The following is a 24,369-nucleotide window of genomic DNA, read 5'->3' on the forward strand; positions in this document are numbered from 1 at the left end:
TGGGTCCCTGAACTAATTCTGAGGAGTCCTTCAAGTAGCACAGCTGGCTCCAGACTCAGCATGAGCATAGGGTCAACTTTACAGTGCAGGCCATATATGGAGTGGCTGTGTCCTGAATAATGCATGGGAATGAAAAGCATCCATATATCTATCAAACGACAAATTACAGGCAAAATGTGGAGCCTCTGGCAACACCTTCTTCTTTCAAACTTCAATACCAATAAAATTTAATTTCTTTCCCTCTTTGGGTGCCCTGATACTTTTTCCTCCCTGATAATTTCAAAAGCTCCAGAACAGAAAGGATTCCTTTGAAGAAATCCTGGACACCTATCAGGGAGTCACTGTAAGCAACTCAACCCATCACAGTTGTAGGGCAGTTGGAGGAAGGGGAATTAACAAAGAAAACCGAAACATAAAGATGTCTTGTCATCCAAAATCTCTAGGATTACCTTTACACAATTACTTTTACTAGATTTCATATTTTCCTGATAAAAAAATGAAATGGAATCATTTCCTAAATTTACAGGCCAAAGAATTTTCCAGTTCAAATTTTCAGACTTTAGTTAACTTCAATCTCCACTCTCATTAGAGATGGCCAAGTATAATGCCACTCCACATAAGCCTTTATCTTCTCTTCTCAAATATTTCATTAACTGTTGTTTGTTTTTGAAGAAGTACATCAAGGTTACAAGCAACTCCTGATTGCATTTGGGAAAATTGCTTTCCTTCCATCACCTATGACAGTGGATCTCAACCTTGGCTGCACATTAGAATCACCTGGGAATCTTTTAAAAATCCTGATTTCTGGGCCCCATCCTCCGGAAATTCTGTTTGTTACTAATGTTGTGGCCTCACCCCATAACAAAGAAACCTAGGAAAACTCCCTTCTACATTAAGACCCTATTTGCACAGACATGTTTAAAAATTGTCAATGCCTCTTAAGAGCACTTATTCTCTTATCCTCCACTTTCCTAAAGTTCTTCCAAGTCTCTGGTCATAGGTGATGAAATCAGAAGCTGCATTCTGCATTTTACTGATTTGTATTCCTGAAGCCTTCCACAGGCACAATGTGGTAACAGTCTTCTGGTTACTGGGCAGTTTAGAGAGAACCGAGAAAATAGTCTCATACAGGACTGCTGATGAGTACCAATCATGTGTTACTTTGACCTCTGATCTTTGACTTTCAGAAGCCAAATTTGGCCATAATTTTTGTTAGGCATCAATATCACAGAATCCTGCTAATAAGATAATCATAGTCCAAATACTTAACATCCCTAAAAAGCATGTTTACTCTACAAGTATTTACACCTGTGTATAATACACAAGGCTGATGAGATTTCAGTTCAACCAGCCATACACAAAAAATTAAAATCCCATGATTATAAGTATTTTGTATGTGAGTTACTTGCAGATTCCAAAAGGCTAAAGAAATAATATAACATTTTCTAAAGTATACCAACCAAAAATAGTAGTTATTTAACCCCAACATTATGTGAATATAGAAATTCAGTGCCACTTATATGCTCTGCTTTTACTAGGATAATATTTTCCCATCCTGTAATAACCAGACACGGCATTCACTTGCCTGTTGTTACCGTTTCCTTAAGGTCAAGCTGAACCCGCTGCATTTGTGCAAACTGGTGCAAGGCTGACACAGGGTTGATCTCTCCACGTTTGTATTTCATTATAAATTCCTTAGGTATTTTTTTTGGAGGAAGGACGGGATTTGAAATAGATGTAAGACCTTTGGAAAGCAATGGTTCTGGAAAATTACCTAAAAATAAATGTTTACGCTTGTCAATTTGATGCATTAAAAAAAAATAAGACATTGTCCCTCACAAACTTAGTCATGTGTGGTTTTTATTCCATATATATAAGTTTCTCCTAAACAATTTTGGCACAAATGCCGAACGCAGCCTGTCATTCTGTATAATGTATAAAATCTCTTGGAATACCAAGGCTATGTTGAAAGAAGGGCTACCACTGTCATTAAGTGCTATCAAAGAATCGCAAAATTTTAGTCATGTCAAGGTCTTCAGGGACTCTCTAAGCCAGTGGTTCTCAACCTTCTGGCCCTTTCAATACAGTTCCTCATCTTGTGACCCAACCATAAAATTATTTTCGTTGCTACTTCGTAACTGTACTGTTGCTACTGTTATGAATCGTCATGTAAATATCTGATATGCAGGATGGTCTTAGGTGACCCCTGTGAAAGGGTCGTTCAACTGCCAAAGGGGTCGCGACCCACAGGTTGAGAACCGTTAAGCCATTTTTACGTGCAATGTCACTAAGGCCTACAGTGGAGGAAAACACACATCTGGGGCAAGAACCTCGTTTTTGGTTTCCCATGGACTGTTTTACATTATCTTTCACCTTGAGATTGGTCCAATTTGTAAAGGGTGTGTGTCCCTGCTGTGTACTCAACACTAAGGATGCCAAGGGATCTGCGGAACGCAAGCCAGTCTCGGCCCGGCCCCCTCTCTGAAGGGGTGACAGCCTCTTCTCCATAAGGCAAGGCACACCTGACGGGGCTGCACCGCCAAGGGGTCAAAATGACTAGCAGCCAAGGGGGAGGGTTTCCGCAAGCTTCCCACAGCGCTGGGAGCCGGATGCACGCTCCGGGCGGGCGGCGCCTGGCCGCAGGGACGCAGCCACATGTCTAGGAAACATTTAACTGGGGGCTCAAAGCTCAGCCTGAAAAAGCTGAGGCCCGACTGCAGGTGAAAAAGACGTCGTACCCGTCACTGGTGTGACCTTGGAAGCCATGCGGGACAGGCTGTCACTTTCCGAGGACTGCGCTGCGGGCGTGGTGACCGTCTGGGCGGGTGGCTGGACTGGCAGGTTCTTTTTCAGCATCTGAGCAAAGCTAGGGACCTGGGAGCTCTTCTGAAACCAGCCATTATTGGAGGACATTTTCTCACCTACGAATGAGACAAAATTGGCAGAAAATGACGTACGCACGGCCGCATCTCGCAACAGGCCTCACGCCGCTGGCGCCGGCTCATTCCGCCCCCGCACCACGCCCAAGAGGAAAGCCCGAAGCCCTCCGAGACCTGGGGAAAGAAGGAAACCGCGCCCCAGGGGACCCGCAGCGCCCGAGGCTGGCCTTCGGTTGTTGGCCTCCCTTCGGGCCCAGATACCACCCACCGAAGTAGTCCTTCCGGCCCTGCCGGCCCAACCCCGCAGGCGGGCAGTTGAGGCCGGGCCGCAGGCCCCGAGGCTCCCCGGCGGACGCCATTGCTTCTCCACCTGGCCTCAGCCTCTCCCGCAGGACGTTGTACGTGAGAGCCCCGCGGCCAGCGCTGCGGTTTTCGAAAGCCGTCTCCAGGTGGTGGCCCGAGGCCCTGACGGAGGCCCCGATGAAGCCCCTGTCCCGCCCTGTCCTATCGCCAACCGTCTACGCACCTGGGCCGCGCCTCCGCCTCTGCGCATGCGCCTGTCTGGAGCGTGAGAAGTCGCTGAACGTCACGTGAGCCGGTGGCCCTGGCGCAGGCCTCTCGCTCAGCGCGTGAAGTGGGGGTGGCGCCGGTCGGCGTCGTCACTCACTCTGCGCCCCGGCGCCCCCAGTCCTCACGGAGCCTGGACAAGGCGGGTCTCCTTGTCCACAGTGACCCCCATCGGGCCTCCTTATCCACCGTGGCTTCGAGGAAGCCCTTCGCTTTTCCCCATTCATAGCGCTAACAAGGCGCCTGGAAAGGCTTGTTGACAGAATAACCGACCTGAGATTCCACAGGATGTGTGAGAACAGGTGGACGTGTTGAGGACTGATGGCGCTCATCTGTGGGTGTTTTCAGTCCTTCGCTCTCGCAAAAGTTGAAGCAGGCTCTCATGGAGGTGTTAGCTGATAGATTGTTGAACATATTTTTAATAGTAAATTACTAAAGTTTTGGCACTAACCCAGAAGGAATTGAGTGACATCGTTATAACAAAGTTTTAGTGCCCTCTACTTTTTTTTTTATATGGACAGGATTCTGAAGAGTTAAGTCACTTTCTCCAAAAAGGAAACAAACATAATAGGACTGATGGTATTATACCTCATTACAGCAAGAAGTAATATCCGCCCACAAATACGCAGGTAATTGCGTGCTTGAGAAGAATGTGTATTCTGCTGCCCTTGGCTACAATGTTCTGCATATATCTGATAGGTCTGTGTGGTCTATAGTGTTGTTCAGATATGCTGTTTTCTTATTGATGCTGCCTGATCTATCCATTGCTGTTGCAATTTACATGTTTTTTAAATTGTGTGACTAATAACATTTTTGTAGTTAAGGTTATTTTTATTACTTTAACTTTTAAACTAGAGTTGTAAGTGAATTATGCAAACTATTACCATATTGCAGAATCTATCACTATCATTACTGGTGAGAGTTACACTCCCTTTCTATGTTTTTGTGGTTAGGTTTTTTTTAATATATATTTTTACTTTCAAGTAAAGAATTCTCTTTAGCATTTTGGCAGGTCTGCTGGTAATGAACTCTTTCAGGTTTTGTTTGAGAAAGTCTTTATCCTTCCATCATTTCTGAGGGACTGCCTTGCCAGGTATGGAATTCTTGTTTGATAATTATCTGTTTCAATGTTTTGAATATGCCATCTAATTCTCTCCTGACCTGAAAATTTTCTGATGAGAATTCTGCCTATAGTCTCAAGGGGTTCCTATGCATATATCTTCTCCCTTTTCTGTTTAATAATTCTCTTAAAATTATTTTGTCTCTGACTTTTGCGAATTTAATGTGTCTCCGTGTGCCTCTGTTCTCATTCAGCTGTTGTGGGTCTGGGTCCTTTCTCTTCCCAGGTGTGGGAAATTCTTACCCATTATTTCTTTAAATGTATTTTCGGTCCCTCTTTTTTCTCTTCTCCTGAAATTTCCATAATGTTCCTATTACTTTCCCACTAGCAGTGCACAAATATGATTTTCTCATAGCCTTGCCCAACAGAGCCACAGAAAGTTTGGTTGCAAATTTAAATTGCCCTTTTCTTTTTATAGCATTCTCACTGTAAGTGCCAGAAATACTGTAAGTTTATACTTAAGTCATTTTTTTGGTAACTCATATATCAATAATATTTAAAGCCATTGAAAAGTTTTAACATTTAGAACTTACTCGCATAACTGTTTCTTTGAAGCAGATAATTAATACCCGAAGGGCTCAAGTAAGGAATAATTTAATTTTTATCTACTTTGTTTTATGAAGTATCTTTCTGGCAGTATTATCTTAGACACTAGATCCAAAGTAGGTATAGAATTTGCTTCTCTGGTAAGTGTGACTAATAGATATAATGTTCCTATAGCCCCCAACTGTGGAGGTGATTGAGGAGAATACAGAGAGATCAGGCAGATAATAGTTAAAAAAGATGATGTAGCAGAAAGAATTCAAAATTATGACTCTAGCCACTAGGATTTTAGTTTAATTGTATTACTAAGTTGCTGTGTGACAACAGAGTACAATTTTTAATTCCCCTAACACTGTGTCTGTCTGTCCATCTGCCCCATCAAATCCATGACCTTGGATGGCTAAGTTCCTTGGCTCTTCTGGAAGGTTGTGAGGTTTTTTTGTTGTTTTTCAATCTGAGAGAATAGTGCCTTATCTACTTGAGTTCAATATTCCAAACCAGAGGCTTTCTTGAGGTGTTTTCTAATTCTAGGTTCTTTAAGTCTATTGTTTACCCAACTTTTATTTATTTATTTTTATTTTTTTTTTAATATATTTAATTGATTTTTTACAGAGAGGAAGGGAGAGAGATAGAGAGTTAGAAACATCGATGAGAGAGAAACATCGATCAGCTGCCTCCTGCACATCTCCTACTGGGGATATGCCCGCAACCCAGGTACATGCCCTTGACCGGAATCGAACCTGGGACCTTTCAGTCCACAGGCTGACGCTCTATCCACTGAGCCAAACCGGTTTCGGCATGTTTACCCAACTTTTAAATGGACTGTACTGATTTGGCTGATTTCAAACATGAGTTGTGATTAAGAGTATTTACTTTTGAATATTATTTTAGACCAGTGGCTCAGTGCATGAATTCGTGAACATTGAAAGGAAATTAATTAGAAGAAATATTTTAATATCGCTATTTGCCTTTTCTCTATAATAGGAGTGTCAACCAAATTCATGATTGACAATGACAGAACGAAACACATGTGTGCGATTGGCACCAGAGCTTTATATGTATCACACATGTGCAAGTCAACTTAGCCTTTTATAGATATAAAATAAAATTGCTTAATTAGACCTGCTTTCTGATTTAGCTAAACTTTTTCCAGCCCAGTGAAGCACCCCAGTTTCTCTTTCAGGTAATTGTCAGCAGCACAGCAGTAAATACCAACACAAAGGGATTATTATTGTAGATCACACAGGGAGAACAAAGGGTAAAATATTTAACTGTAGCAGTGTTTGACTATATTCTACGCAGTGAGAAAACCTGAAGTCATTTTCAAGGCCCACCATTTCTTTTTTTCAGTTGGATCAAGTTTCTAAGCTTTCTAAATCTCCCATTTTTTGGCTAATGAAAAGAAAATACATAGGCTTTCACCAATTCTCCTTTCACCAATTCTCCTATCCACCTACTCCAGGACTTCAGTGAGGATCAAATGAGATGAGGTATGGGAAAACGCTTCACAGACATTTGGTTAAAGTGTAAAATGTTTCCACCTGGCTATAAAGCAAGTCGTATTCCTGGGCTGAAGAAACTGCAAGGAGACTAGTTGCTAGGGAGAGGAAACTGGGTGTTGCTATGTGACATCATTACCTGGACGGACCCTTAGCATATTAGCCTTTTATATATATAAGTATATATATATAGATAGATTTTGCTATTCTTTTAAAATCTTTTTATTATACTAATGTATGTACTATACACCTACCTTCATATGCACAAAAGAATATAAACATGTACATAAAGAATATATTACAATAAAAACAAACAGCTATGTGTTGACCACTAGTTTAAGAAATAGAACTACACCTAATATCTCTGAAGTGTCTGATATGCCTCTCTCTGGCTACACACTTTTTTGGCTATATTTATACAGATTTCATTTTTATAAGTATTATTTTCTATGAAAACATTTAGTAACTAACAGGGTGGGCATCTATTAATTATAAGAATAAGCTATCAAAGGAAGAACAGACTGAAACCAATTATTGTGACTTTATTACAATAATTACAAACAATACTTTAGTGGTATTTAATCATATCACAATTACTCAAACTATATACAAATAGGTATTTATACAAGTCTACATTTTTAAAAAGAAAAAGCAATTAATGACCAAAATAATCACATTATGAACAAGATTTTTTCAAAAAGTATGGCCAATAACAGGAAATTCACAGTTATTCTGAAAATATTTTAGGATGCAGGAATCATATTGCACATAACAATTATAAACCCTACTGAGTAGATATATATTTTAATCTAGTTTTTCACAAAATTTACATTATCATGCAATATATTTCACTGTATACAGAATGGTGGAACTAGAACAAACAGGTTAACTTACAAACCTTCAACATAATGGCCATAAAATTAGAATTATTTTAAAGTCATATTTAAAATAACTAATATACAAAAAAGCACTCCGGTGTAATAATTTGTTCACAGATCAAGTTACTTTTTAGTGTTCTTCTTTGTCTTTTCCTTTCTTTTCTTTCTCATCCTGTAGTGCAGTACCAAGTTTTTTTATAAGAACTGACAGAACCTTGTCCAGTGGGTCCATGACTCCTCTTTGAAGCCATTTAGGAATAGTAGTCCTGGCATGATGAAAGCCCAATTTCTGAAGAATATAATCAACGCCTACTGGATCAATCTTTCTTCCAGTCCAAGAAATTAATCTAAAATAATTATAAAAAATAATTAGGAGTACAGTGTCCCAGCACAGACCTGAAGGTAAGTTTAAGCACATCAGTAAGCCTCCATAATGTGCTCAAACAAAATATCTTCAGTAGGTACATTTGAATAATCTAACCTACAATTCCTGGATTCACTATAATAGCATTAAAAAAAAAAAGTGTGATTATAAGTATCCTTGATAAGCATATATACAGTAATGGAGTTTAGTGAATTTCATTCTGATTATTTTAAGCCCAAAGTTACAGAGTCATCTTAAACATTTAAAGGATATTTGGTTTATTCTAAAAGATGTTAATTAACTTGGTGGGGGAAATCTTTTCAAATGTATATGTATATCAAGTCTCAATGTCATACATTTAAAATATCTTTGTTTTGTCAATTACACTGAAAAAAAATAAGAGTTCAAGTATGTGGCATAATGGGGGGGGGTAAAATTATAGTGTTTGCTGTGTGCTAAACATGTTAGAAGAAGAACCATTTTCTTCCTATTATTGGTATTTCTTTCTATAGCAGTGGTTCTCAACCTTCTGGCCCTTTAAATAGTTCCCCATGTTGTGACCCAACATAAAATTATTTTCATTGCTACTTCATAACTGTAATGTTGCTACTGTTATGAATCGTAATGTAAATATCTGATATGCAGGATGGTCTTAGGCGACCCCTGTGAAAGGGTCCTTCGACCGCCAAAGGGGTCGCAACCCATAGGTTGAGAACCGCTGATATAGAGGCATAGCCATCAAGGAAACCCTCCTGGCCTCTTTTTGCCCCCTTATTGATGAGTTATCTGATTGGCGAATTAATGGAGGAACTGAATAGTGTAGTGTAGTACCCTCCTCCCTACCTTCTCTTAGAAACCATTCATTTTGATCTGTTCCTTTATGCCATAGGATTTTTCAAAGACAGGTCCTTAAATAGTTGAGCCCAAGACAGTTCATAGCTGCCTGTGGCTAGGTGAGTACACAGTGCTGCTGACTGCACAACTTCAGTCCTGCCCCATGCGAGGCTGCAGCACTGAGACACTGCAGGTGAGTCCAAACCTGGACTGTAGTAGAAAGCCACTGGTGCCAGACCTCCAAACCACATTCTCTGTCACCAGCATTACCAGTATTAGAACTATCATTTTTATTTCCAGCTGCCTCTCTCCCACTATTTCAGTTAGGGGGAAAGGGAGGAACTAAACATTGATCTGTTAAAACTCTTAACAGTTATAAGCATTTTGTGTTAATTAGCTTATCTAAGAATTGTAACCACAAGGTAGGTAATACCATTTTCAAATTTTTTTTATGAGGTAACTGAGACAGCAGTTATTAAATCCTTCTGGCAATGTCACTTAGCCAGGAAGCAGGGCTTAGAGCCACCGCTCTTAACCATGCTACCCACTACCACACCATATTTAGTCTCGTGGTAGTTTGCTAAAGTAAGGAATATATTTTATGAAAAATTTAACTATTTTATGCTCATTTTAAATGAAAAGATACAACAGGTCTTTGAATAACACCATTTTGTTATAACTTGTAGGAACTTAACTCTTGTTTATATCAAGTAGCCTATGGTAAAACTGGTTTCATTAAAGTTGTTTCCCTTAAAGTCATAGAACCAACTTATCAACGTTAGGTGATGACTTATCTAGTCAATTATATTTATTTAGAATTACAAATAAAAAACAGATTTTCTAAACAGTTTTCTGCATTAGGACTTTTGCAATATTTTAATATTGTTTGAGTATTGACATTGTTACTATTTCTCATGCGTTTATGTGCTATTAATACTAAAGTGTTTTGTCAATTTGGTTACAACAAATTTCACTGAATACAAATTACTGATTCACTTTCTACTTATACAGAAGTCCACTGTATAATGAATATTTTGTTAGTTTAGAATTATTTTGGTATAAGTATGTCTGAATAATAAGCTTATCTAAATGAAATCTGTGTCATTCTGCATAGTGTTGAGTATGATGGACTTTTTTTGATACCATTATTCCATGAATCAAACAGTGATAATTTGATTAACAAAGCAGATGAAAGGAAAGGGAAAAATAATAGGGTTGTGAGTGTCAATCACAAACAAGGACATACAAAGCAAGTACTGCTGGTTATAGCAGCAATTATAAAAATAATTAAAATTAGAAAATACTTTTAAAATTACGATATGAAAACAAGTTGATGTCACTGGGATCATGATTGTAGAACATGACTCAGTAAAGGAATCAGAAGCTGATAGCATTACATTTGACATTTCAGGAATGGTTTTATATTGCTTCCTATGCAGACAAAAGGACACTGTGACATGGTCTACTCTATTACATTGTCGTGACATATGTAAGAATTATACGGTCCTTAATGATATATGACTTCTACTACATCTCCCCAAACTACGTAACAAAAGTTTACTATAACTACCTACCTCAGTTACCTGAAAATAACATCTTGGTGAGAGGGTAAAAAAATAATAGCCATTATAGCAGCAGAGTTATTCTCACATTTTAGTGATTAACAGAATGCCACACAGTGGACAGCTAACCAGTACTGAGCTATTCCCAGGGTCTGTTCCTAGAACACTTACAATAGCAGAAAGGAACAGCAAAAACAGCAGTCAGATGTTGTCAAGATTACAACTGGCTAACTTCTAAATATATTTTTCAATACAAAATATTTAATAACCTAATACATAATTTATAACCTTTTCTCCTAATAATCGCATAGAATATAGGTAAATATATATACCCACTATTTACCTAAGAGTGGGCTCTAGATGCCACGTGTTGCACATAAAATCTCTCCAGTCCACAGTGGTGTAACTGATGCTGTCTTCTCTGTCTTTGTCAGAGGAGTTGTCATCATGTATAATGACTGGACTTTTCTGTCCTGGTCGAGTAGATAAAATCCGAGGTGGAAAAATGGCTATAATGAAAATAATAGATTAGTATGCAAATATGTATCTTATAAGTTTATTTTAAATCACTATATGAACAGAATAATTTGTTCCATTATTTTATTTGTGAATTGGCCAAAGTCTCATTTAATTACACTTCTTAAAAAGTAATATTTTAGCCCTGGCTGGTTTGGCTCAGTGGATAGAGTCAGCCTGTGGACTGAAGGGCACCAGGTTCGATTCTGGTCAAGGGCACATGCCCAGGTTGTAGGCTTGAGCCCCAGTAGGGGGTGTGCAGGAGGGAGCCAATCAATGATTCTCTCTCATCATTGATGTTTCTATCTCTCCCCCTCTCCCTTCCTCTCTGAAATCAATACAAATATTCTTTAAAGTAATATTTTAAATAAGCCTTAAATAAGTGCCAATAATTGGTATTGCTTTGCTTGGAAAAAGCCAATATCAAAGTTATTGTATTACCTTACAATTAGAAATAATGTAATTTACTTTTGAGTAATAGTGTATGTTTTACATACATTTGTGGGCCTAAAACTAGTGGTAAAGAATGATAACATTTATGTGATTAGCAGGCCTAGGGCACTGGACTGACAGTTGTAGGTTTCCTAAAGAACAGCTGTAGGTGGATGACTTATTATTTTAACAGTTTTACTGAGATATAATTCACAATAAAATTCACTCAGTTAATATGTACAACTCAATGGTTTTAGTATGTTAATGGTGATACATATATTTGAACAGTGGTACTAACTTAGAAGCTTTTTATGTAAGCAGCCTTTTCACTCAATATAGTAAACATGCAAATGTTTTATGAAAGATGAAGTCTTTATAAATTAGTGATCATAAGTAATAGGCAACACGCTCCTTTATTATGTAGTTTCTCTAGTCATTTCACTTGACTAGTCGTATTTCTTCATAGAGGTTTTTCCTTTTACTACTTTGTGAGAATCTCCTACAAAGTCTGTAATATCCATACATATAGGAAATATTTTGTGAAGTACAAAATATATTCAACGTGAGGCATGGTTAGAGTGTTGTGTGTGCCTAGCAGACAGTCAATCTGTTACATAGTCTTACTAATAGATTATTTATATTCATTTCATTTCATTTATTGATATTTGCAATTCATAGAGGAAGGAGACACATTGTACTCATTTATCATTAGATCATTAAAAATCCATATAAATGGCAGACAGCTGCCTTTCCTGAAGCTTGAAAAAAAAAAACATAATCCCCAAAACAAGAATATGCTACTCACCCTTTTCTTTCTCTTTAAGATAAGCCGACACTAAATCATGGAGAAACATGATGAGCTCAGCATCCATAGTCACACAAATATGGTCAGTGAACTCTGTCACCACACTACATTCTACCTTCGGCTTCAGGCTGGCATCTGCAAGGGCAAAGTTCCTTTATGGTAAAGATTTAATTAAATAAATCCCTTTCTCTTTCTGTGAAGGGATTTACATGTGTCTGTGTAAATGCATCCACTGAAATGCAACAAGAAAGAAATGAGTATTTTTGTATGTGATTCACAGAATGATGATGGTTTAATAAACATTTTATATTAACATAAATATAATTTTTTATTTATTCCTCATAAAAACCCTCTGAACCAGTTATTATCCTCCAATTTACTGAGGAGAAAGAGATACAAATGGATTAAATTATTTGCCACAGGTTACATGGCTGGCAAGAACATCAATCATTTTGACCCAGGAAATCAATTTATGTTATTTTATATAACACTAGTGACCTGGTGTACGGATTTGTGCACATTGAAATTAATTAGAAGGTGGCCGGTAGGGCAAGATGGGCTGGACATGCCCTGGAGCCAACCTCCCGTGGTTCCTCTCCGACTGGCCACACCTGGGGTGGCGCCGTGGCTTGAAGGGCATCTGTGGAGTGAGTGGGGTCCCTCCGACAGATGGGGTCCCTCAGCCTGGCCTGCAGGATTGGGCCGAAACTGGCTCTCCAACATCTCTCGAGGGGTCCCAGAGTGCGAGAGGGCACTCTGCAAAGTTGCTGTTGTACAGGGTGCGGAATGCAAACACAAGTGTGCAGTAAACCAGATTTAGGGCCGACAGTACCCCAGCAACAACATAACCCACGGCCAAAGGTGGAATCGCATGGCCCTGCGAGGAACTGGGCTCCCTCCTATCTGGTTCCAGGATGCATCACCCCGAGAAGCGCCACTGCCAAGTCACTGCAGCTCAGCAGCTCCTGCTTGAGTGTCTGCCCCCTGGTGGTCAGTGTGCGTCACAGCCGGTCAGATGTACACTTAACATGTTAGCCTTTTATATATATAGAAAATTATATAATCAGATTATACCAATATTACACACAAATAACAAAAAACAGTTCTAAGTTCCTTTAGAATTTTCTTAGTAGCTTCAGAAACTAAAGATTGTTCTTCCACATACCCTGTAATGAAGGTTCCTGTGGTTCTTGAACATGAATAGATTTAAAGTCAAGCTGCATCCTTGGTAATGCAAAGATAGTCTCTGTTTCATGATTGTAACTAGAACCTCCTCTGAATCCACTCAACAAACTGGAATTCTTCACAGTAGTGCTATTCTCGGTGTTATTAGCATCAACGTTACGAAGTAGGTTTAGCTCTACATGCATAATAATAAAGACAGTAACAGTCAAATTAAACCAATAGACATAGATAAGCCTATAGCTTTCATGGCACTATGATACAGAAACTTTTATCATTTCAGAAGTTTCAAAATCAACTCACATTTGAAAAAATAGAACCATATAAAGTTGTGGTCTTGAGAATAATTATATATCTCTATATATGTAGACAGGGGTATAGACACATTTATGTAAATAAATATAGAGCTATGTTAATTTATATGTAGTGATTTATATTTATACTTATATACACACATATATAGTGATATAGATCACTGTTCTCAAGACTGAAGCTTTATAACATAGTTTTGAATAAATCCAAAAATCCAATCCATTTTGCTTTTTTGTTTCTTGAACTTTAAAATGAATATTATTCTCAACTAGAGGCCCAGTACATGAAATTTGTGCACTGGTAGGTTCCCCAGCAGCTGCTGCCGCCAGCCAGAGCCTCCCTCCCTTCCCCCAGCCGGCCCCACCCCATGGTCGAACTCCCAGTGAAGGGGACAATTTGCATACTACGCTTTTATTATATAGGATTAAATTCATATCTGAATTTAAGAGTTTCGTTAATCTCCATACATTGAATACTTCACTCTTACAGAATTTGTGATTAAATATGATCCTGATCTTGAAATCAGGTAGAAGTCCTGATATTCCCCAATGTATGTGCTATGATTACATTATGGTTGTCTTAGAAAATTAGCACTTTTCTAGGTACACAGGTGGCAGTTTAGTTTGCTGACAGCCCCTCCATAGTATCCCAGCCAAAAAGGAACCCTTCCCTAAAATGTGTACTTGGAAGGTAGAACAGTTAATACATGCACACTCTTCTAATTTGCTTCCTTATACCCCTTTATTCCCAGAACAGTCTTTAATCCCTGGGGTTGCCTATTCCATAGTAACTATTTTCCATGGGCCCATGTCATCATCCTTTCCATTTTGAAAAGTCATTTTAAAATAAAACATTCAAGTCTTATTTCTCAATCTAGTCAGCTTTCTAATACAAATGAAATCACTAAAAGCAGTATTATAAACTTGAACATAAAACAACCACAAAATAAAAATTTTCATGACCACATTATTAAGATTGGTGATCAAATCAAATGAAAAACTCATCAAAACCACTCTTTAAACTTATGACTTCATAGGAATGGTATTATTTAGTTTCATTTTATTTCATCCATCGAGAACCTTAAGTTTGTGGCATCCTAGTACTTAGTTGTGTCATAACTTCTCCAAATCTCTAATGTTTAACAGTATCAAAATAGGTTTCCAATTATCTTAAAGTAAACTTAATTTCAGTTATTTAAGCCAATTTTACTTTGATTGTTTTCAGTTACATCTAAAATAATTTAAGTCTATATTGCATTTCCAGAGTGATGAAACCATCCATTAATATTGTTACTTACATCAGCAGGAGTAAAATGAAAATTGTTTAATTGAAGAAATGAAAAGTTTCCCCCCACTTAAATTCTATACAGTCAACAGAATCCAAATTAGGAAAAAACAAAATAAATATCTCCAAAAAAATCAAACTTTTAACCTTCATTTCTTGTGGCTGTAACATAATGGAACCATTCTTTCACACTCGCTACTCCATGGGGTGGGTTTTCATGGCGACGCCTTGTTATCTTGGTTATTGTTGCCATAGGACTTTCCAAAGCGCCACATGGTTTGGTAACCATGGTATTATGACCCAGATGAAAATCCAATGTTTGTACAACATATGTAGAATGATCACTAGAGCCTAGAGGAAAAAAAGTTTCTTAATGTAACAAATTATATTTAAATGCAAGAAAAGAGTTGTGCTTAGAGCAACAGATAGAAAATGAGCAAATAAGTGAGAAATAAAATCACAAATATTTTTTCTTTTAGCTATTACTGGATTTATCCCCAGTAACATGAAAAGCATCAACCCACTCATATGTGGGACATAATGATCAACATAAACAGATCCAGAGACAAGGGGCAGGGGAGAGGGGGTTAGAGATCAATCAAAGGACTTGTATGCATGCATATTAGCATAACCAATGGACACGGACACTGGGGAAGTGGGGGCTTGCTCTTGGGGATGGGAGTGGACCGGGGTTGGGGTTGTCAATCAGGGAAAAAGGAGACATATGTAATACTTTAAACAATAAAAAAAGAAAAAAGCATCAACCATTTTTTTTTTGGGGGGGGAGGGGTCATCATTAAGAAACTACTGAGTAAAAAACTAAAGCTGAAAGGAACTGGGTCTACCACTGTAAACAGAGGTAAAAGCAGAGCCTTGCCTATCGTAGTCTTGAAGGCAGATCATTTCCATATACTGCCACTGTATCTCTTCTTTTCATGTTTATGTAAGAAATTTTTACAATAAGTACTATTATGATTACAGCCAGTAACAGAAACTTTAATTGCTTAAGCAAGAAAAAGAATAGATAGCAAGTTCAGAAATAAGTCTTTTACATCCCAGACTTTATAGAAACTGACTCATTGGCAGTGAACTCCTTGACATGTCAGGTACATAATAACAAATAGAATGGACTTCAGAAATGTTATAAGAGAAAACAGATCAAAGATATGAGAAAGAAAAGTTACTCTGCTATGTATTATCACATCAGAAGATGAAAAGAGTAAAAGTTTGAAATGTGTCAGTTTACCATCCTCCCAGATCTTCTGAGCTTCAGTCCAAAAAGCAATATTTGGTTCTTCTAGGTGAAAAAGGGCCCAGGATTTTGAACGGAAATTTGGACCATGGAAACAAGCTAGTGTCATGTGGTTTCCATGTAAGCTCATCGATCCTCCAAACTGCATTCCATCTTCTGGTAATGGGATCTGGAATAAGGATATGTGGCATCCCGATACCACCTTCAGTACTCCAGGCCAGTGTCGATGGTGGGCGGCGTCCAGCACTGCAAGAAAACCAAACAGGTTTGTCCTGAGAGCCTGCCATGGGCACATCTGCAATGGCAATGGCAGGGAGCTGGGGAGTAGCAGGGCTCCTTTCTGCAGCTGCAGTGATTCAGGTAAGGGATGAAAACAACAACCCAACCCTGGTTAACATTAAGCAGAAGCTAATAAGCATATAGTCTTGGGAAAGATGCTGCATAAGGATGGATGCAACTAAGGAAAGTAGTAACTTGCTAATAATTGCAACTAATACTGCTGTAATAATTTACAAATACTTGCATGACATTTTATACAATTCTCACAGTAACTGTAAACTAGGTATTTCATTTGGACCCTGTTCAAGTGAAGCAGAGGACGGGTTAACTAAACCAGCAACTAGAAGACCTAGAAATCAAACAGACTGCCTGAATTTTAGTACATTTTCTTTTTTTACTCTTTTGTACCCTTATTACTCAAAAGTGAGGTCTGAGGACCATCATAATCACCCAGAGCTTGTTCAAAATTCAGGCTCTTATGTCCACCCCACACTTATGTATCAGAATCTGCATCTGAGTAAGACCTCCAGGTATTTCAGGAATTTGAGTAACACACCTTAATATTTCCCATTTATTCTAGTGATGTCCTTTTTGGCTGTTTTCCACAGCTCCAAGTCCAGATCCAACCAGGAGTCATGCATTGTATTTACGGTAATTGGCATGTCTCTTTAGTTTCCTTTAATCTAAAACAATTCTATGAGTCTATCTGTTTGTTTTCTATGACAAGAACTTTTTCAAGAATCCAGGAAAGGCATTTTAGGAAAACCCCCCTCCATTTGTATATGCCTGACACCAATTCTAGTTTAAAGGAAATAAAAGGACCAGAGGAAGGAGATAAATGGAACCACAAGGAAGCAACTGAAAAATAGAAGGCAGGACATTGTGTAGGATAACTGGCCAAGCCTCTCAAGTTAGGTCATTAAAAAAGAACTATGCTGAATTAAAAGTGAGTAAAGAAACATAACCAGATCTGACCTGTGATCTTGAATGTGATATACTGGTTTGGACAAATTTTAGGTCAGTTGTGGAATGTGGTCACAAGCTAGAGGAGCTAAAATAGCAAAATGGAAAGTGGGAGCTTGTTGAATGGAAAAGGTTATAAAACAGTATGAACAATATTTTGGTAAAAAGAACATATACATATATAGGTGCATAGAAAAATATCTGAAGGTGCATGCTCTCAGGTGTTCACAGGAATAATTTTTTGATGGAATAGGATGCTTTTATTTTTTGCTTGTATTTTCTATTTTTTTTTTCAATGTACAAGTATTGCTTCTGTGATAATAAAAAGTTATTAAAAATTATCCTAACTCTAACAACTTTTTGCCACTTCACTTCTATCACCTAGTTAAAGCCACCATCACTAGTAGCCTGGACTCCCACAGCACCTCCTTACTATGGTAAGGTCAGTATGTGTGTAATGGTAGTAATTACTACACTTGCTCTCTGAACTTCCATCCTTAACTGCCTACAGTCTATTCTCCACACAGCAGCCAGAGCGATGCTTTACAAAGGAATATTTTAAGGTAAAGTAAAATAATATGAAATCTGTTCGAGACTCTCCAATAGCTACCCATCATATTAAAACTCTTATCCGTGGCCTAGCTATCTGAGCTAAAGTCCAGTGTGTACCTGCTTGCTCACTGTTCTGCACAGTGACCGCCTTCGTGACCCTCAAAGCAAGTACCCTCCTGCTGCGGGAGCCCTGCACTCTCCATAGGCCCCTGTGCTTGGAACGCTCTTTCCTAGCCCTCAGCCTAGATCTTTCACTTGAGAAAAGGCTTCCGGGAGCCCCCTTCTAAAATGGCCATCCTCACACACTCATTCTCTGTTTCCTTCCACTGCTTCATTCCTCTTCTCAGCACCTCTCTCTACCTAAAACTATCTTGCATTTTAGTTAGTAACTTAAATATGGGATGTCTCTCCCATTAGAATGTAAACTTCATGAGGCTAGGAACTTTGCCCACTAGATCTATGCCATGTGCTTTAGCACATGAGCATGTTTAATAAATATTTGTTGATTGACCTACTGAGTGAAAATAATAATCTGCCTAGGAGAACACAGCTAATAAATTCAAACTCAGATAATCTGATTCCACAGCTTGTGCTTTTAAGCAGAACATGGTATTGTCATAATTTGTATTCAGAAATGTGGTATATGGATGATTCAGATGAGCTGTGGCAAGGGGAGGAGATAAGAAACGGTTACTTCTCAAATGATGGCTTCAATGCCCATGTGGGTGGGAATCAGGTACGTTGCTGAGTGAACTGGAGAAGAGCATATGGATCACTCTAAGCATGGCATACAGATACTATGTGACTTTAAATGAAAATTGCAACACATTCACTGAAAGATCAGCACACACAAAGCCTCAGTTCTATTTCTTACACTGCTCTTGTGAACTTTTCTCTAGGATATTCGTCACTGTCTTAGGTGGAAGATAAGGAACTGGTCCCCAGGTAGACAGAGCTCGTTTGCTGGTATCAAACTGTTGCGTGAAAAATTCCTGGAGCTTCATTCCTATTTTTATCAGGTCTGGTGTGGTTGATCTTGATATCATTACTTGGAAAATATCCCACTTCAAATCTCCATGGACAAAAATTTCACTAGAATATAAAACAGAGTCTTTATCAAATAGCTTATATAAGATGGTTTAGAAGTACATGGTTTAAAAGTACAAGAAAAAGTCCCTTCCCCACCAAGCTTTTTCATTCACATTAATTGCAAAATATAAAAGCTTGTGCTTTCTCACTGAATGACAGAAAATATGTTCAGAGAAGTCATACAAAGTTTGAAAGGTCCTATTTCCTGAATACCTTTTATCACTTATGCTTGAATCCAAGGCACTGCACAGATTCACCTTCCACTCGTCCTGCAGCTTGAGGTCAGCATTGCTGAAGATGCCCATGAGGATGCTGGAGCCCATGTAGTCCACGCGGGCCTCAGTGGAGCCCATCGTGATCTGAATTTTGTGACTGGGCTGCTGATTCGGATGTTCAGAAATATGAGCTGAAATAATTATTTTTCAGAGAAATGCTGAATGGGAAAAACTCATCAAAAGTTTTAAAACTTTTTTTCAATATATTTTTCAGTTGTAAAATTCAACATACCAACCATCTCCAGTGCATTGACATCGATGGTCCCTCCAACAACCCCTCCCTTAGAGTCTAACTGGGATCTTCCCAGCCCCACGGACATGCTGATCTCTCGGTCACGGTTGCTTCCTACTGACAGGCGGCCCTGGCTCTTCAAACCACTCGTTGTCCAACTAAAATAAGAAAAGGATTATTAAGTAGACATATGGCTTCCAGTGTTATAAACTAAAACAAGAGTTAGATGATTTCAAAAAAGGTTTTTTTTAAGTTTATTATAAAAACCAGTAAATGTTTAAATATTAATATTTATAAGGCTTTTTGCTTAGCTAGAAAATTATGCTGTTTTACTTATAATTTTTTCTCTTTTTAAAACATACATTTCATATTGTTTTATAGTATAGTATCTTTAGGATTAGATTAGCCATTTCAGTATAAAGCAATTTCGTATCTTTTATATACTGTTTTCACTGTCTCAAACATTTCAGCATTAGAGAAAGGTTTTGAATTACTTTAATACACTATAAAAAAATTACAAGTAATGATTAAATATATTTTCTTTGTATCTGAAGAGCTTACGTTGTATTTCCCATTACATTACTCATATTCATTTGGACGTTTAATTGCTTCAAGTTGATAGCAAACACGACAAGTGTTTCCCATGGAGTCCCTTGTTGACTTGCTGCTTTGTTGGATTTGTTAAAAGGAGTTGATGTTTTTGAAAGTGAGTCTAAAAGTAAAAAAAATCATATGCACATTTGTTCACAGATGCTCAGTGATTACAAAGCAAAAACCACTCTTACCACTATAATCCAAAAACTGAAATGATATTCTTGTGTTATAGCCAAATGTTAAATAGCTATCACACTGCCTCTAAAAGAGTTACCATTTACTGACTTTAGCAGGTGCTGGAAGTCGCACTTTCTGGAAGCTTAGAAAGTTATCTATGAGTTCCTTGTTACAGGAGGAAATTCCAGTATGCACAGGATACAGCAGCACAGATCTTTCATCACCCTGGGTTCTCAGCAGAGAAGGAAATCCCAAGTTTCTACTGGCTAACAGAGGACCTGAAAGCAGGGACCATTCTGAGATGCAGAGGCTGCTGCATGCCTGTCTTCTGTGTCTTACAGACTCACGCATGTCTTGAGTCCTGCATTTGCTCATTATACCCTAATCTTACCTTGTGACACGAACTAAATCACTCATTTTTATATGTTCAGACTCAAGTAGAATGCTGAGCACATAAGAGTTGAAAAAACATGGGTGAATAAAAGAATGAATGAATACAAAGATTAACTTTTTCAATATCAAACATCTTTTACAATACTGTAGGGTTGGTTTACTTCTAAAAATAACTGTACCATTGAGAAGTACAGATTGATAGTTATGAATAGCAATGGGGCTATAAAGTACAGCATAAGGAATATAGTCAAGAACACTTTGTAAAGCAATGTGATTGTCTAACCACTATGTTGTAAACCTGAAACCAATACAAAATAATGAGTATAAACTGTAATTGAAAACAATTTAAAAAAATAACTGTACTATCTGGAGCTCACTAACAATGTGCTCCCTCCTCTCTCCCTACCCCTTTGCAAAGCACCACACTAACCATGTGCTCTCTCCTCTTCCCTACCCCCTTTTAAAGCTCTGAGCCACCCAGCTATCTCTTCTGCATTCAGATACTTTGAAGTGTGTGTTGTTTGGTTTGGATCCCCTCCCCTCCATCTTCCATAAAAACCTGCAAGAGTCTACTTCCCTGCAGGTGAGACAGAAATCTGGGAGTAACTAATTGAGATTTTTATCCTGGAGTCATTGGAGGACCACTGATAACAAAGAGGGCAGTGTTACCTCTTCGGGGAACTGAAGAATCCGATACACTCCTGGATCTTATGGAAGCTGGGGACTTCAGGCTCTGTGCCACTGTCCCTGGTGACATGGTGCTGTTTGTCATGTGCTCAGTGAACACATTGGGTGACTGAGGCATGTGGGTGAAGGAGGCTGACTGACTCGGCTGCTCCCAGGTCCTGCAGTAAGCTTTTCTTGATGATTCCGGGGAAAGATGTTGGCTCACCCCTTCGATGGAATCAGGTGTCCCTGGGCCAGACGCTAACAGAAAAGTGGAAACAAAAACAATTAACAGGGTAAAACTGGCATGCTATAAAATAATAAATTTTAACACTCCACCACTTCTAAGCACATTACATACGTTTAGTTCTCTATTTGACAAGTGTGCAGAGCACATTCCAGCTCATTAGTTTATTTCTCACAGAAACACTATGAGAATGGCTGAAGAGGTATTATGCTCCCACTTTACAGATGAGGAAATAGACCAAGACCAGGTTTTGTATATTTTGTACTGTATCTTGCTAACTCTACCTTTCACTTACACAATATCTAAGTCCAGGAGAAAAACACAGGCAATATGGTAGCATGTCCCCAACACTTTCTATTTTCCATGCTTATCTAATCATGATTTTAATGGTTACATGTATTTCTGCATTTCCAGATTTTATTAAGATTATAAAATAATTGTTAATGTCAGCAGAATGTAGTTTCTGAGAGGGCAAGTTCTCTGTGACCCTGCTCATGCATTCCCATGCTTGGCACACTGGAGGGGATCAGCAGATGCTTGAATGAGGGAATGAACTGCATGCCATAACTTACCAAGTAAGACAAAGTTTGTGTTGTCAATCATGGATCTTATTACTATTGCAACCAAAATTAAAAGCAAACTAAGTGTACCTCTAATTACATAGTGAGCTTACTTGGCAAATTTATAGTTTGGTCTCCAAGGAAGAGACGTCTTGCAATACTTCTCCTGTACCAGGCTCTTGGAAATGCCAGAATTTCACTGAGCCGGCGCATATCATATTTGAAGGAAGCAGAACCTATGTCACAAACAGCTGATACAGAAATTTAAAAAATGTGTTAGTACAAATTTCCAAAACCTTTAATATTTTCTACATGGTATAATATGGTATTACACAACTAAATTATAATAGCTACAATTCATGAAATATCTAAAGTTGCACAGTATGATTAGTAAGGGATAATATGTTCCTTCCATAAATGAGAAAAGTAGCAGATTCTAGCACTTTAGTTCCATTCCTTTGTTGAGGTAAAGGCAAACTGGAATTACACTTTATCAATAAATTCTCACAGAGGTTCTAAAGGTCAGTCTTACAGACAGCTTTCAACTTGAACACAGGGCTTTTCTAAAATGTGGCGAATGAATCATGGGATAAACTGGGATACACACTTCCTCAAAAGTGACTTCAAACCAAGTGGTGGTGTGGGGGAACTGCTGCTTTCCTCTAGACCCGTGGTCAGCAAACCGTGGCTCGCGATCCACATGCAGCTCTTTGGCCCCTTCAGCGTGGCTTTTCCACAAAATACCACGTGCGGGCATGCATGTACAGTGCGATTGAAACTTCGTGGCCCATGTGCAGAAGTCGGTATTTTGTGGAAGAGCCACAATGACGGGGCCAAATAGCTGCATGTGGCTCGCGAGCCACGGTTTGCCAAGTCGCAGTTTGCCGACCACTGCGCTAGACCAGCAGTCACCAACCAGTGGTCTGTGGACCACTGGTGGTGCATGAGGTCCAAAAGGTTGGTAACCGCTGGTTTAAGGAATCCTTTGGAGCAATGGTCACCAACTGGTGGTCCACAAGGTCTGAAAGGTTGGTGACCACTGCCAGAGCAGGGCTGGTCAGCGTGAAGGCCCTGTGCTGGTCACGCAGCTCCTGCTCTGCCCTCCTTATTCCTCCTCTAGGGCCTCAGGAGGGTCTTCACACCTGGGTCCCCCAGACCTGCCTTCAGTTTCCCTCTGATCTCACAGCTTATCAGCAGCTGCCTACCCCATCCTTCCATTAAATGCCCTGGAGGTACTTCCTCCTTTATTGTCTACCACTCTGTCCCTTCTGACACACAGGCTGAAAGTGTGAGGCATCCTGTCTCTGCTGCTCTGCACACACTCTGTCCTCAAGTTTATAGATTCTCTCCTCTTTCTCTAGACACCATTCCCTCTTCTTCATTATTGTCACAATCCAGCCTTAAGCCCCTGCTGCTGTGTCTAATTAAACAGCCTCCCCACACATCTTCCCTCCCATTTTTCATGCTGCCATGAATTATTTCTAAAATACCCACCACACACACACACACACACACACACACACACACACACACACACACACACATGTTTATTTTGTAATCCATATAAAATTTTGTCTTTTTTTTTTTATGGTCAGAACACCTAAGATGAGATTTATCCTCTCAATTTTTCCAAAGATTTTTAGAGAGAGTGGGAGTGAGGGGGAAAGACAAAGAGAGAGAAACATCAATGTGATAGAGACACATTGATTGGCTGCCTCCTGCACACAACCCGACTTGGGCCGAGGATCAAGTTTTCAACCAAGGTATGCGCCCTCGACCAGAATTGAACCTGCAACCCTTCAGTCTGGGGGGCTAACTCTCTAACCACTGAGCCAAACTCAATAGATTTTTAAATGTACAATACAGTCTGTTATCTTTGGGGACAATGCTGTCATTCCATTTCTTAAAAACTTCTAATGGCTTCACTGCCCAAAGAATCGATGCTACCGGCATATGAGTCATGTGCATGTGCACTGCTAACTTCATAACTAGCTTTGCAACTATGGGCAAATCACTTTTTAAAAAAAGTTTCTATTGATTTTCTTAGAGAGGAAGGGAGAGGGAGAGAGAAACATCAAGGAGAGAGAAAAATCGATAAACTGCCTCCTGCACATCCCTACTGGGGATCAAGCCAGCAACCAGGACATGTGCCCCAACTGGAAATCAAACCAGATTATCTCTTGGTGAGTGGGACAATCAATGCTCAACCAACTGACCCATACTGGCCAGGACTAAATCACTTTTAAATATTTAAAACTAAATGCATGTGGAACATTTTTAACTCATTCCTCTTTAGTGTTTTAAGAATTTACA

At 38.9% G+C, this 24,369-nt stretch overlaps 2 protein-coding genes across 18 annotated transcripts in view; both read right to left on the reverse strand.

Annotated features, from left to right (window-relative positions):
- Window positions 1-2,921, reverse strand: part of ADAD1 (adenosine deaminase domain containing 1) — a 29,413-nt gene extending 26,492 nt beyond the window's left edge. The window contains exons 1-2 of one of the 2 annotated variants that reach the window (XM_059695326.1): window positions 2,739-2,921; window positions 1,586-1,774 (exon numbers count right to left, since the gene is read on the reverse strand). In XM_059695326.1, the coding sequence (XP_059551309.1) occupies window positions 1,586-1,774; window positions 2,739-2,913 (364 nt within the window). In that variant the 5' untranslated portion in view covers window positions 2,914-2,921. The remainder of the gene's footprint in view (window positions 1-1,585; window positions 1,775-2,738) is intronic. The other variant, XM_059695327.1, reaches the window with a different exon arrangement.
- A 4,206-nt stretch (window positions 2,922-7,127) lies between these two features.
- Window positions 7,128-24,369, reverse strand: part of BLTP1 (bridge-like lipid transfer protein family member 1) — a 170,991-nt gene continuing 153,749 nt past the window's right edge. For 14 of the 16 annotated variants that reach the window (XM_059698107.1, XM_059698112.1, XM_059698108.1 and 11 more), the window contains 12 exons: window positions 22,170-22,307; window positions 21,253-21,510; window positions 19,981-20,131; window positions 19,420-19,577; window positions 19,126-19,318; window positions 18,698-18,915; window positions 16,024-16,275; window positions 14,925-15,128; window positions 13,165-13,359; window positions 12,000-12,134; window positions 10,590-10,755; window positions 7,128-7,833 (listed from right to left, as the gene is read on the reverse strand). In XM_059698107.1, the coding sequence (XP_059554090.1) occupies window positions 7,617-7,833; window positions 10,590-10,755; window positions 12,000-12,134; window positions 13,165-13,359; window positions 14,925-15,128; window positions 16,024-16,275; window positions 18,698-18,915; window positions 19,126-19,318; window positions 19,420-19,577; window positions 19,981-20,131; window positions 21,253-21,510; window positions 22,170-22,307 (2,285 nt within the window). In that variant the 3' untranslated portion in view covers window positions 7,128-7,616. Of the gene's footprint in view, window positions 7,834-10,589; window positions 10,756-11,999; window positions 12,232-13,164; window positions 13,360-14,924; window positions 15,129-16,023; window positions 16,276-18,697; window positions 18,916-19,125; window positions 19,346-19,419; window positions 19,578-19,980; window positions 20,132-21,252; window positions 21,511-22,169; window positions 22,308-24,369 lie in introns of those variants that run through there. The other 2 variants (XM_059698116.1, XM_059698117.1) reach the window with 2 other exon arrangements.

Source organism: Myotis daubentonii, chromosome 5, assembly GCF_963259705.1.
Source record: "Myotis daubentonii chromosome 5, mMyoDau2.1, whole genome shotgun sequence".
Classification (NCBI taxonomy): domain Eukaryota; kingdom Metazoa; phylum Chordata; class Mammalia; order Chiroptera; family Vespertilionidae; genus Myotis; species Myotis daubentonii.